General features: G+C 44.4%; 1 protein-coding gene across 3 annotated transcripts in view; it reads left to right on the top strand.

The window, feature by feature from the left end:
• ZC3HAV1 (zinc finger CCCH-type containing, antiviral 1) overlaps positions 1 to 13,256 on the top strand; it is a 70,705-nt gene that overhangs the window by 21,775 nt on the left and 35,674 nt on the right. For 2 of the 3 annotated variants that reach the window (XM_055284167.2, XM_063641650.1), the window contains exons 2-4: positions 1,767 to 1,902; positions 7,729 to 7,981; positions 11,806 to 12,945. In XM_055284167.2, the coding sequence (XP_055140142.1) occupies positions 1,767 to 1,902; positions 7,729 to 7,981; positions 11,806 to 12,945 (1,529 nt within the window). The remainder of the gene's footprint in view (positions 1 to 1,766; positions 1,903 to 7,728; positions 7,982 to 11,805; positions 12,946 to 13,256) is intronic. The other variant, XM_055284168.2, reaches the window with a different exon arrangement.

Genomic DNA, 13,256 nt, shown 5'->3' with positions numbered 1-13,256 from the left:
CCTTCCAGAGTGCTGGGATTATAGGCGTGAGCCACTGCTCCCAGCCTGTGGTCATATTAATAACTACTAAGGCCTTAAACCTAAGGACTTTGACACTATCACATGTAGAATATTTAAGTTAAAAGGTAGAATGATAGTCAGGTGTGGTGGCGGGCGCCTGTAATCCAGCTACTTCAGAGGCCAGGGCAGGAGAATCGCTTGAACCCAGGAGGCAGAGGTGGCAGTGAGCTGAGATCGCGCCATTGCACTTCAGCCTGGGCGACAAGAGCAAGACTCTGTCTCAAAAAAAAAAAAAAAAAAAAGGTGGAATGAGGCCTGGCACGCCTGTAGTCCCAGCACTTTGGAAGGCTGAGGTGGTTGGATCAGTTGAACCCAGGAGTTTGGGACCAGACTGGGCAACATGGCAAAACCCTGTCTCTACAAAAAATTAAAAAATTAGCTGGGTGTGGTGTCGCATGCCCGTAGTCCCAGCTGCGGCTGGGACTGAGGTGGGAGGATCACCTGAGCTTGGGGAGGTCAAAGCTGCAGTGAGTCTGATTACACCACTGCTCCCCAACCTGGGGGGAGAGAGTGAGACCTTGTCTCCACAAAAAGGAAAAAAGTGGAATGAGTTTGTTATATGGACATTGATAACTGTCAAATTATGTTTGTCTAGTAAGAGCAAAAGTGCTGCTAGTGTTTCTCAGTGATCTCAATCAGTGCTTCTCAGACTTTAATGTGATTAAATCAAGTGCTCCATCGTGCTTCCATCTATGGCTTCCATATTGGAAAGTTTATATTATACAACAATTCCATGATTATAGAAAGTTCTACTGGACATTGTTGAACTAAATCATTAATGTCTCAAAGTGAAGGGGATGTTAAATCTCTTTCTGTAGAGTTGTTTGAAACAATTAAGACCTTGTTCCATTCCTTTGTATGTACAAATAAGTATGTACATTGGTATATAAGACATACAAGAGATACAGCAATGAGCAATGTTATATAATGAAAAGGTTAGATAAATGGAATTCTTTTGTCCCGTTGATTTTACTGCAGTCCTGGATGTGTTTTCATAATTTGTTCTCTCTTTCTTGATAGGCAATCATTTTTAAAAGATCGGTTTTAGTTTCTTTGCCAATCTTTTCTTCTTCTGACCTTTCTGAGCAATACACAAATTATAACTTAATGTATACTAGAGGAAATGCTGTTTAAAGAAATATTGCAATAATTTAAACTCAGATATATGTATATATTTGAAGAAGATACACCATACTCCCATCTACCTGTTTCATGAATTTATTTTACTAAAGTGTATTTTTGGCCGGGCGCAGTGGCTCATACCTGTAATCCCAGCTCTTTGGGAGGCTGAGGCAGGCAGATCACCTGAGGTCAGGGGTTCGAGACCAGCCTGGCCAACATGGTGAAACCTCATCTCTACTAAAAATACAAAAAATTAGCCGGGTGTGGTGGTGCGTGCCTGTGGTTCCAGCTACTCGGGAGGCTGAGGCAGGAGAATAGCTTGAACCCAGGAGGCGGAGGTTGCAGTGAGCCGAGGTTGCACCACTGCACTTCAGCCTGGGCGACGAGCAAAACTCTGTCTCAAAAAAAAAATAATAAAGTAAAATAAATAAATAAATAAAGTGTATTCTTTAAGCAGAAGCAACCTGTGTCTGTTATCAAAGAATATGGGCATGGGTCTTTGCTGACTGAAAGTTTAATGGCTGATTTCTGTTTCTTTGCATCTGTGGAGTAGAAATACTGACCATTGTCGTATTTTCTTCCAGGAATTTATGCAAATATTCTCATGAGGTTCTCTCAGAAGAGAACTTCAGAGTCCTGAAAAATCACGAACTCTCTGGACTGAACAAAGAGGAATTAGCAGTGCTGCTCCTCCAAAGTGATCCTTTTTTTATGCCCGAGGTAAGTTGTGATTCCTCAGTTTAAGGAGGGAGAATATTACTGGCCGTATTGTGTCACAGATACTTTGGAGTAGGAGCAGAGAAAATTCAAAATTAATGCCAGGGTACTGCAGGTGGCAGTCGAAGCTGTTGTTGAGTAAACTAAGAGGTCCCAGAAATTTCTCTCCTATTTGAGGTTTTATAAGAATTTGAGTCTGGAATATCTCTTCCACTGGGCTGTAAGGGAACCCTGTGTGAGTAAGTATGAGCTGAAGATCTGATAGTAGTCAGACTACTTGATGCTTTAAATCAAGGTGGCTTCTTGGAGGAGATGGACTTTGGAATGAGGTTGGGAAGATGGCAGGGAAGATGAGGGTATGGGCTAAGCTGTTGTAACAGAGACCCCCTCAAAATACAGTGATTCAAATAACATGTAATTTTGTCTCTCTATCACTTGATAATCTAGGTCAGGGGTTAGCAATCTATAACCCAGAGGCCAAATCTGGCCTGCCACCTTTTTTTTTTTTTTTTTTTTTTTTTGAGATGGAGTCTCGCTCTGTTGCCCAGGCTGGAGTGCAGTGGCGTGATCTCAGCTCACTGCAACCTCTGCCTCCCTGGTTTAAGCAATTCTCCTGCCTCAGCCTCCCAAGTAGCAGGGATTACAGGTGCCCGCCACCATGCCCTGCTAATTTTTATATTTTGGTAGAGACGGGGTTTCACCACGTTGGCCAGGCTGGCCTCGAACTCCTGACCTCAAGTGATCTGCCCACCTCGGCCTCCCAAAGTTCTGGGATTACAGGTGTGAGCCACCGCACCCGGCCTGTTTTTATAAACAAAGTTTTATTGGAACACAACCACACCTATTTGTTTATGACTGCTCTCACCCTGCAAGGGTGAGTTCAGTAGTTGCAGCAGAAACAGAATGGCCTACAAAGCCTAAAATATTTACTATCTGATCCTTTATGGAAAAGGTTTGCCAACTCTTGGTCTTTCCTGGATATGGACAGGGGGGTAGCCTGAGTTGTCAGGCAGCTAGACTCAATGATGTCATCAAGGGATTCAGGTCAGTAGGTCAGCTCTGTTATCTTCAAAATGTGGCTTCCGTCTCTGTGTACAATGAGTCTGTACTCACTGTCACCATTTTCTAGCCAGTGGAAATGTAGAGAGGAAGTAAATGGAAGGCAAGCAGTTTCCTTTTTTAAAAGATGTGACATGGATATTGTATATGGCACATCTGCTCAATCACATTGGCCAGAGATTATTACATGTCACACTTAGCTGAAAGGGAGTCTGGGAAATATAGTTTCTGTCTGGGAAACCATGTGTCTACCTAAAACTTGGGAGCTTCTATTACTAGAAGAAAGACGGGGACAATGGTGTATAATTAACAGTTTCATCCACTCAGGAATATAGACTTAAGGATCAGAGAATACTGTTTAAAGCCTGGTATCTGGCCCGATAAAATCCATGAATAGAGAAGTTAGCCTCACAGTTAAAGAGAGTCATAGAAACATAATGGGTGAGTGGAAGGGATTGAGAAAATGTAAGTAAAGTTGAAATTCAGTTGCACTTTTTTTTTTTTGAGACAGGATCTTGCTCTGTCACCCGGGCTGTAGTGCAATGGCATGATCAGGGCTCACTGCAGCCTTGACCACCTGGGCTCAAGTTATCCTCCTGCCTAAGCCCCCCAAGTATCTGGGACTATAGGCATGCACCACCATAGCTGGCTAACTTTTTTTTAATTTTAGTAGGGACAGGGTCTCACTATGTTGCCCAGGCTGGTCTCGAACTCCTGAGCTCAAGCGATCCTCCTGCCTCAGCCTCTCAAAGTACTGGGATTACAGGCATGAGCCACTGCACCCAGCTCAGATGCACTTTTATATACAGTGAGATAGCTGTTGGGGACTTCCGGAGGCTTAAACACTTTTTGACTCTGAGCTCAGTGTGTTTCCCTAAGAACTTAAAAAACTTATAACATGAGAAGTGATTTTGAGTTGGCCACTGAGCTCAGGAGAGACACGAATGAAAGACACATTATAAAGACTTGTTGGGAGTTAGGGGAGGAAAATATGTCCCATTTGCTCTCCAGCCCCATGCATTCTTCTATCTAGATCTTGGATTTGTTTCTCTCTCTCTCTCTCTCTCTGTCTTTGTCTTTCTCTCTCTGTCTGTCTCTCTGTCTCTCTCTCTCCCTCTTTCTCTGTCTCTCTCTGTCTCATTTCCAGGAGTCCAAGGTTTAAAGGTCTTGTCTTGGGATATCTATGGCCCTTGACCTAGGTACTAGCCCAGTACCCTATGACTACCAGCATGGGAAAAATGCCTTACACATCAACCCTGTTAAAGCTCACCCCGACCATCAGAGACAGCCCATCCTTTTCCTTTCATTGAGGGAATGACAAGATGCAGTCTTGCCATGACACTTGAGAGAAAGTATTTTGTGGTCTATCCTTAGTCTAGTGTTAACCCGGAGGCTTAGAAAGGCCATTCATCATGTCTGATCGCTGCTTCAGTTCTTCAAAAGCAACAGGTACTTTTAACATCAGGCCACACATCTATGTTGAGTCCCTGGAGAATAAGGACAGTCTTCCTGTATTAGTCCATTTTCATGCTGGTGTGAAGACATACCTGAGACTGGGTAATTTATTAAGGAAAGAGGTTTAATTGGCTCACAGTTCTGCATGGCTGGGGAGGCCTCAGGAAACTTACAATCATGGTGGACGGCAAAACACGAACATCTTACATGGTAGCAAGCAAGAGAAGTGAGTGCTAAGCAAAGGGGGAAGCCCTTTATAAAACATCACATCTTGTGAGAACTCACTATCATGAGAACAGTAGAATGGGAGTAACTGCCCCCATGATTCAATTGCCTCCTACCAGGTCCCTCCCATGACATGTGGGGATTATAGGAACTACAATTCCAGATGAGATTTGGGTGGGGACACAGCCAAACCATATCACTTCCCTTCTCTAGGGAGGAGGTCGGCAGATATGAACCTAAGACAAGGCGCTGTTGTGTAAGGGGTCCCAGAAGAGCCCATTGACTACAGTGCTGTGAGGGTCCCTGTAGGAAAATGCTCTCATCATGCTTTTATCAAACAGTGCAAAGAAGAGGTCAGCATCGCCCAAGGCTCCCTTTCCGTTGTTAGAATTCAGTACCCACAATTAGAGGATGGGGTGGGATGGGGAGGTTCTTGCCTGAAGCTTATTTTTGGCTAATAATTCAATTGCCATTTTCCACTCGTCAGAGTTAAGATCCCAGAACGGGGGACTGCATTATTTCCTGAACTAGATAGAGGTCTGGGGAGCTGGTTTCTGGAGTTAGCATGACTTAGTACTGTTGGTATAAGTTTTTGTTCAAGAATGCTGGGCAAGAGAAGGCTCTAAAGGAGTGTTTTAACTTAGGGGAGTAGGATGGAATTTTTTCATAGGGCTTTGGCAGGAGGAGTCAGCCAGAGTTCAGCTAATTTCAAGAAGAGTTGGTCCAGGATGGCTCTCTAAAGATGGAGGAATTATCCCTGCAGATTTGCAGCTGTTGTTTGGGCAATTTGGATTTTTTTTTTCTTTTTTGAGATGGAGTCTCACTCTGTCTCCCAGGCTGGAGTGCAGTGGTGCAATCTCAGGTCACTGCAACCTCCGTCTCTGGTTAAAGCGATTCTCCTGCCTCAGCTTCCCGTGTAGCTGGGATTAACAGCCATACACCACCACACCCGGATAATTTTTTGTATTTTTAGTAGAGACAGGGTTTCACCATGTTGGCCAGGCTGGTGTCAAACTCCTGACCTCAGGTGATCCTCCCGCCTCAGCCTCCCAAAGTGCTGGGATTACAGGTGTGAGCCACCGTGCCCAGCCTGAACCACCATGCCTGGCCAATTTGGATTTTATCAGAAAGGAAGAGGAGGAAGAGAGGGGCGAAGTTAAGTGTAAGAGGCAGTGCAGAGAAACAGCTTTGTGGTTTAGGGGGTGTGAGATGGGGACCACAGTGGAATGTTTCCAGTCACTTCATTGGTTGTTTTGCATTCATTCAACTAATATTTAGGAGCACCCGCAAGTGTTAGTCACAATGTTAAAATACTGGAGGTAACCAGTGGGAATCCACACACCCAGCCCTAAAAAACTACATATTCAGCCGGGCGCGGTGGCTCACGCTTGTAATCCCAGCACTTTGGGAGGCCGAGGCGGGTGGATCACGAGGTCAGGAGATCGAGACCATGGTGAAACCCCGTCTCTACTAAAAATACAAAAAAAATTAGCCGGGCGTGATGGTGGGCGCCTGTAGTCCCAGCTACTCGGAGAGGCTGAGGCAGGAGAATGGTGTGATCCCGGGAGGCGGAGCTTGCAGTGAGCCGAGATTGCGCCACTGCACTCCAGCCTGGGCGACAGAGCGAGACTCCGTCTCAAAAAAAAAAAAAACTACATATTCACACTTTTTCATTTTGCTTTGACTTGTGAGAACATAAAAAGATCAGGCAAACCTGACTGCCTGGTATATAAACTTGTACAATTGAAAATGGGCTTATTAAAGGAAGAAATGCTTTCATTTGTTCTGGCCTAATGAAGGCAGGAGCATTCTTGCTTAATATCAGCGTGGGAATAGGAATGTTAACAAAACATCATTTGTGAAGTTGCTAATGGTGCTTTTCTGCTACAGCTCAAACTTTAGCGGACATCAGAATCACCCGGAAGGTTTGTTAAAACACAGACTGTTGGGCCCCACCTCTGACGGTTCAGACTCTATAGATATGGGCAAGTGCCTGAAGATTTGCATTTCTAACAAATTTACAGGTAGTGCTGATTGTGCTGGTCCGGGGACCACACTTTGAGAATCGCTGGTCTAGAGTCTAGAATCTGGATAATAGACTTGATAGCAGTTACGTATATCTATTTGAATCAGGTTGTAGTGATTGTCCATGTGGCTAAATCATTGCTAGTGGGGTCTGAATCATGGCTTTGCCATCTAGACAGATCACAGTGAACCATACTGATCTGGTTTGCTCAGAGTCTGTTGAAGTGACTCATTAAAATGTCTGAAATTCGGGTTTCTTACTAATTATATTGGTTTCCTCATTTCATGGTTCAAACACGTGCATCACACTTTATATTTTGCATAACACATTTACAAATTTTGTTATTTAGTCTGCTTAACAACTTGGTTTTTGTAGACAGAACAAATCGTTTCCTCCCGTTACAGCAAAGGAAACGGAGGCTAAGAGTAGGTAAGGCATCCTTTGAGGTCACACAGCTGCTTCCAGGGGGCCTCAGATTTTAAAACCAGCATCCTCCAGTTCTGTGTCATATGGCCTGGCCTCAGCTGCAGTATTTTCTCTGCCCTCTTTCCAGTAGGGACTACATCTCTTCAGAGCTAGTCACGTACATGTATCTATTTAGATGGAAATACAAAACTTATCTTCTTTAGGCAATCTTTTGAGAAATGTCATTCTGCCTAGCAGAGACTAAATTTTGGATTTCCAAACAGTTGCAGGTAAGACCTATGTGTCCTTTTCATTGCAAAGTGAGTTGATAACCAAAGATGAGCCTTCCTGTGCTGGGTTCCTTCATGATATAGGGCTCCCTTTGGGTCCTGTTTGTAGCTAACAAGCTTACATTGATTCTTCCAAGGGTTGTCAAATTGATCAGTATCTTTTAGTTAGTCTGTGGACCTCTTCTGCCCCAAGTAAATCACCAATTGAATGTGACTCATCAAAGACTGTAGAATATGCATGTATTTTTCCCCCTTTGGTATATCTCTGCTTGCTTCAGAGATTTTTTGCACACGTGAGCTTGCCTTAATGAATGTTTGGCAAATACAAGAAGGTGTTTTGACTCTGGCTATTGTTTCTCCCTTCTGTAGATATGCAAAAGTTATAAGGGAGAGGGTCGGCAGCAGATTTGTAACCAGCAGCCACCGTGTTCAAGACTCCACATCTGTGACCACTTCACCCGAGGGAACTGTCGTTTTCCCAACTGCCTCCGGTCCCATAACCTGATGGACAGAAAGGTGCTGGCCATCATGAGGGAGCACGGGCTGAGCCCTGATGTGGTCCAGAACATCCAGGACATCTGCAACAGCAAGCACATGCAGAAGAACCCCCCGGGGCCCAGAGGTAAAGGCCTTTTCTTTTTCAATTGTGTGAATTCTTTTGTTTTTTTTTTGTTTGTTTTTTTTTGAGGCAGAGTCTCTCTGTCACCCAAGCTGGAGTGCAGTGGCGTGATCTCAGCTCACTGCAACCTCTGCCTCCTGGGTTCAAGTGATTCTCCTGCCTCAGCCTCCCGAGTAGCTGGGATTACAGGTGCGCACCACCACACCCAGCTCATCTTTGTATAAATTAGAGACGGGGTTTCGCCATGTTGGCCAGGCTGGCCTTGAACTCCTGACCTAAGGTAATCTCCCTGCCTCAGCCTTTCAAAGTGCTGAGATTACAGGCATGAGCCACTGCACCTGGCCAATTGTGTGAACTTTCAAATCAGCAGAAATCGCAAGCAAAGAAAAACTGCCATAATCACTCTACCTTGCCGTGTAAAACGGCATTTTCCCTTCCAAACTTCATGCATATGTATATACTATTTTTACATAATTATAATGGTAGTATACATGCGATGTTTGCAATTCAATTTTTATGCTTAGCACTATTGCCCCCCCAGGTTTAAAAAAGTGCATATCATATTTCTAAAAACTAATTAATAAAGCTTTTTTTTTAAGGAAAAGAAACAAACATAAAATTGTTTAGATTTATTGGCTGTCAACGTTTTGCCCAATTGCTTTAGCGCTTTCTTTCTCTCTATGTATACATGCAGCTACTCACACACACGTGGAACATTTTAGTGGTTAAAGCATTTGATATATGTAAATATGACATTTCACACCTGAATATATCAGCATGTATCTCCTCAGAACAAGGCCATTCTCTTACATAATCACAAGACAATTAATACAGAAAATTTATTTTATTTTATTTTATTTTATTTTTTTATTTTTATTTTTTTGAGACGGAGTCTCGCTCTGTCGCCCAGGCTGGAGTGCAGTGGCGCAATCTCGGCTCACTGCAAGCTCCGCCTCCCGGGTTCACGCCATTCTCCTGCCTCAGCCTCTCCGAGTAGCTGGGACTACAGGCACCCACCACCACGCCCGGCTAATTTTTTGTATTTTTAGTAGAGACGGGGTTTCACCGTGGTCTCAATCTCCTGACCTCGTGATCCGCCCACCTCGGCCTCCCAAAGTGCTGGGATTACAAGCGTGAGCCACCGCGCCCGGCAGAAAATTTATTATTGATGTAAAACTATGTACAATTTAATTTATGGTCCTCGGTGCCATTTCTTTAAAAAAAAAAACCCAGTATTTTAAAATTTCTAGAAAAAACACAATAACTCCCATTCCCTCCTTTCCCCAGCCCCTGGCAACTAACATTCTGCTTTCTGTTTGTATGAATTTGACAACCCTAGGTAATTCACGTAAGTGGAATAGTACAATATTTATCCTTTTCTGACTGGCTTATTTCACTTAGCATGATGTCCTCAGGGTTCATCCATGTTATAGCATATGTCAGAATGAATATTTCATTGTATGTATATAATTATATATTTTTTATCCATTCATCTGTCGATGGATATTTGGATCATTTCCAGTTTGGCTATTGTGAATAATGCTGCTGTAAACATGGTGTACAGATACCACTTTGAGACCCTGTTTTCAGTTCTTTGGGGTTATATAATCAGAAGTAGAATTGCTAGATCATATGGTAATTCTATGTTTAATTTTTGGAGGAACGATCACACCGTTTTTTGTAGCAGCTGTGCCATTTTTCATTTCTGCCAACAGTGCACATGGGTTCAAATTTCTCACATCCTCTATCATTTTGTGTTTTCTGAATTTTTTTTTTAATAATAGCCATCCTAAGGAGTATGAAGTGCTATTACTTTTTTTTTTCTTGTTTTGAGACGGAGTCTCGCTCTGTCACCCAGGCTGGAGTGCAGTGGTGCGACCTTGGCTCACTGCAATGGCCGGCCGCCTCCCGGGTTCAAGTGATTCTTCTGCCTCAGTCTCCCAACTAGCTGGGATTACAGGTGCCCGCCAACACGCCCAGCTAATTTTTGTATTTTTAGTAGAGACGGGGTTTCACCATGTTGGCCAGGCTGGTCTTGAACTCCTGACCTCAAGTGATCCACCCACCTTAGCCACCCAAAGTGCTGGGATTACAGGCATGAGCCACCGTGCCCAGCCAAGTGCTGCTATTTCTGAAGCATTTTCATATTACATAATGGCATTCATTTTTAATGTCTTTATGAAGTGGATGTAGAAAAGATGAATTTTATGAAGCAGATAGAATACATGATTCTAAGATTCTGTGCAAAGTAATGAACAATTAAACCTCCTTATATTTGGGAAATGGTTTATCATTTACACGGGACTTTCACCCCAAATAAATATTTCATCATTGTTCGTCACAGTGAAACCACAAAGAAAGGTAGATATGTCATTTATTAGCCTTACTTAAGGGGGTAAAGAGACTGAGGCTCAGAAATAGTAAGCAACTTTTATTGCAAGCAGCCTCAGCTCATGTTTAGAAGAATGAAGGATAATGTAATGAAGAAATAAAAGGTAACATTTTCAAGGCCTCACATCACTAGAAAGTAGCAGAGTGCATGCTCTGATCCCATAGCTAATGTTTTTTCTCTCTCACTACGGTTCTCTCTGACCAGAGGAACGTCTGGAGGGATGGGCTTTGTTGGTGGCTTCTCAATGTAAACTTATTGTGAATGAGAAAGATCTGTATATATTTTCACTTCCAGTTAATCTCCTGAGTTAAGCCTTTTCTTGACAGGAGGAGGGTGTTTGCTTTCACTACATTACTGCTGCCCCCTGGGTTTGGAAGAGAAAAAAAATGTCTCTTCTACCCCTTCCCCACACAAAAAAGCACAACTCACACACACACAAGAGCACAAGTGCACACCTCACATTCACACACCACACGTGCACATGTGCCTCAAACACAGACATGCACGTCTTCCACATGTACCCCCAGCACACACACATACCCCACATAAACATCACATGCATGCACGCCACACACATGCCACACGTGCTCACAAACACACGCTTACTCCTTCCTTCCTCCCTGCTTCCAGAAGGGTGTGACCTATCAAGTTTCTAGAGGAAGACCAGTTCCCTCCAGGCCACACTGCTTTGTTGATGTTGACTTCCGATGTACTTTGGCCTTATGGAGTGGGATGAAGAAAACTGGAAAAATTTCCAGCTTAAACAAAGTCAGGCCTTTAGACAGTGGTTTCATTTTCTGTTGGTTTGTTTGAAGCGTTGTGAATCTGTCAATAGCCACGTACACCCATATTACAATATGGGCAAAATCGAATGCTTTCTGGAAAATCTTCTCTGATTTGCCCTAACCTATCTCTCCATTGACCGTAGTGGTGAATGTTGACTCAGGACCAGGAGATAGTGGACAGCCCCACCTAAAAGTTTTGGGGTTTGGGGGCTACTTTGAGTCCCAGAAGAGAGCCAGGGTCTCACTATCATCTTAGGCCATGGAATGACGTGCTCTGCCGTGCAGGCAGAATGTCAAGATTCTTTCATCAGCTGACACAGTTGGTGAGCACCTGTAGTCCCAGCTACTCAGGAGGCTGAGGTGGGAGGATCGCTGGAGCCCAGGAGTTCGAGGTTGCAGTGAGCTGTGGTTGGGCCACTGCATTCCAGCCTGGGCAACAGAGCAACACTCCATCTCTTAAAAAAAAAAAAAAATCCCATCATTGTCAAACCACCCATCTTCAAGATTTTTACACATCAGAGTAGACCAAGTAATTTGATAGCACTTGGATAGCAAAGCTAGAAAAGCGAAGAGGAGGAAGGGTGGTAGGAACTCAGTCACATTAACTCTGATGTTCATTATTTTGTTTCATTTTGGCTTTTTTCCCTTAGCTCCTTCTTCACATCGTAGAAACACGGCATATAGAGCTAGAAGCAAAAGTAGAGATCGGTTCTTTCAGGGCAGCCAAGAATTTCTTGCGTCTGCTTCAGCGTCTGCTGAGAGGTCCTGCACGCCTAGTCCAGATCACATCGGCCACAGGGCTTCCCTGGAGGACGCACCTGTGGACGATCTCACCTACAAGTTCACGTATCTGGAGAGTCAGGATCGCGCTCGGCCTCCCTCAGGCTCGTCCAAGGCTACTGATCTTGGAGCAAAAAGTCAGGCCGGGGCAAGCCAGAGGTTTTTAGAGAACGGCAGTCAAGAGGACCTCTTGCACGGAAAGCCAGGCAACACTTACCTTGCTTCCAGTTCAACACCAGCCCCCAACTGGAAGAGCCTCACATCCTGGACGAATGACCAAGGCGCCAGGAGAAAGACTGTGTTTTCTCCCACGCTACCTGCCGCCCGCTCTTCTCTTGGCTCTCTGCAAACACCTGAAGCTGTGACCAACAGAAAGGGCACAGGCTTGCTTTCCTCAGACTACAGGAACATCGATGGCAAAAGTGGAACTCAGGACATCCAGCCTGGCCCTCTTTTTAATAATAATGCTGATGGAGTGGCCACAGATATAACTTCTACCAGATCCTTAAATTACAAAAGCACTAGCAGCGGTCAGAGAGAAATATCATCACCTAGGACTCAGGATGCTGGAGCTGCTTCCCGAGATGTCCAGGCCACTGGCAGAATCGCAGATGATGCTGACCCAAGAGTAGCACTTGTTAACGGTAAATACAAAGGGAAGACACTTTGGGCTGGTACATTTGTTCACGATATACCAAATGGCTCTAGTCAAGTGGCGGATAAAACTACTGATGTAGAAAAAACTGGTGCCACTGGTTTTGGCTTAACAATGGCGGTCAAGGCAGAAAAAGATGTGTTACGTACTGGAAGTCAGAGTCTGAGGAACCCGGTCCCCACCACACCTGGGGAATCCACTGCCCCTGCACAAGTCAGCACTCTGCCTCAGTCACCTGCTGCCCTCTCCTCAAGCAACAGAGCTGAAGTCTGGGGGGCCCAAAGGCAGAACTGCACCCAGGTTCCTGTTTCCTCTGCCAGGGAGCTCACAAGGAAGACAACAGGGTCTGCTCAGTGTAAGTCACTGAAGGACAAAGGGGCCTCTATGTCTTGAGTCTGCAGCAGAGTGGCTATGGCTGGTGGTTTTTCCTTGGATGTTCCCCAGTTCTTAAAGGGTAGAGAGTTAGAGGGTTTGGGTTACGGGGTGGTCTGGTGAGGAGGTTGACTAGTGAAGACAGGGAAGGGCCAACCAGTAGAACCACAGGGAATAAGCTGCCACATTTATTGACGATAGGAATATTTCAACTATGATTTAAGAAATAAACATAGCTTTCACAGGACTCTGAGGTCCACATTTTTGTTTTATGGAGGGGCTGTCTAGATGCTC

Source organism: Symphalangus syndactylus, chromosome 6 (genome assembly GCF_028878055.3).
Source record: "Symphalangus syndactylus isolate Jambi chromosome 6, NHGRI_mSymSyn1-v2.1_pri, whole genome shotgun sequence".
In the NCBI taxonomy this organism is placed as follows: domain Eukaryota; kingdom Metazoa; phylum Chordata; class Mammalia; order Primates; family Hylobatidae; genus Symphalangus; species Symphalangus syndactylus.
This window is presented reverse-complemented; position numbering and strand designations above follow the sequence as displayed.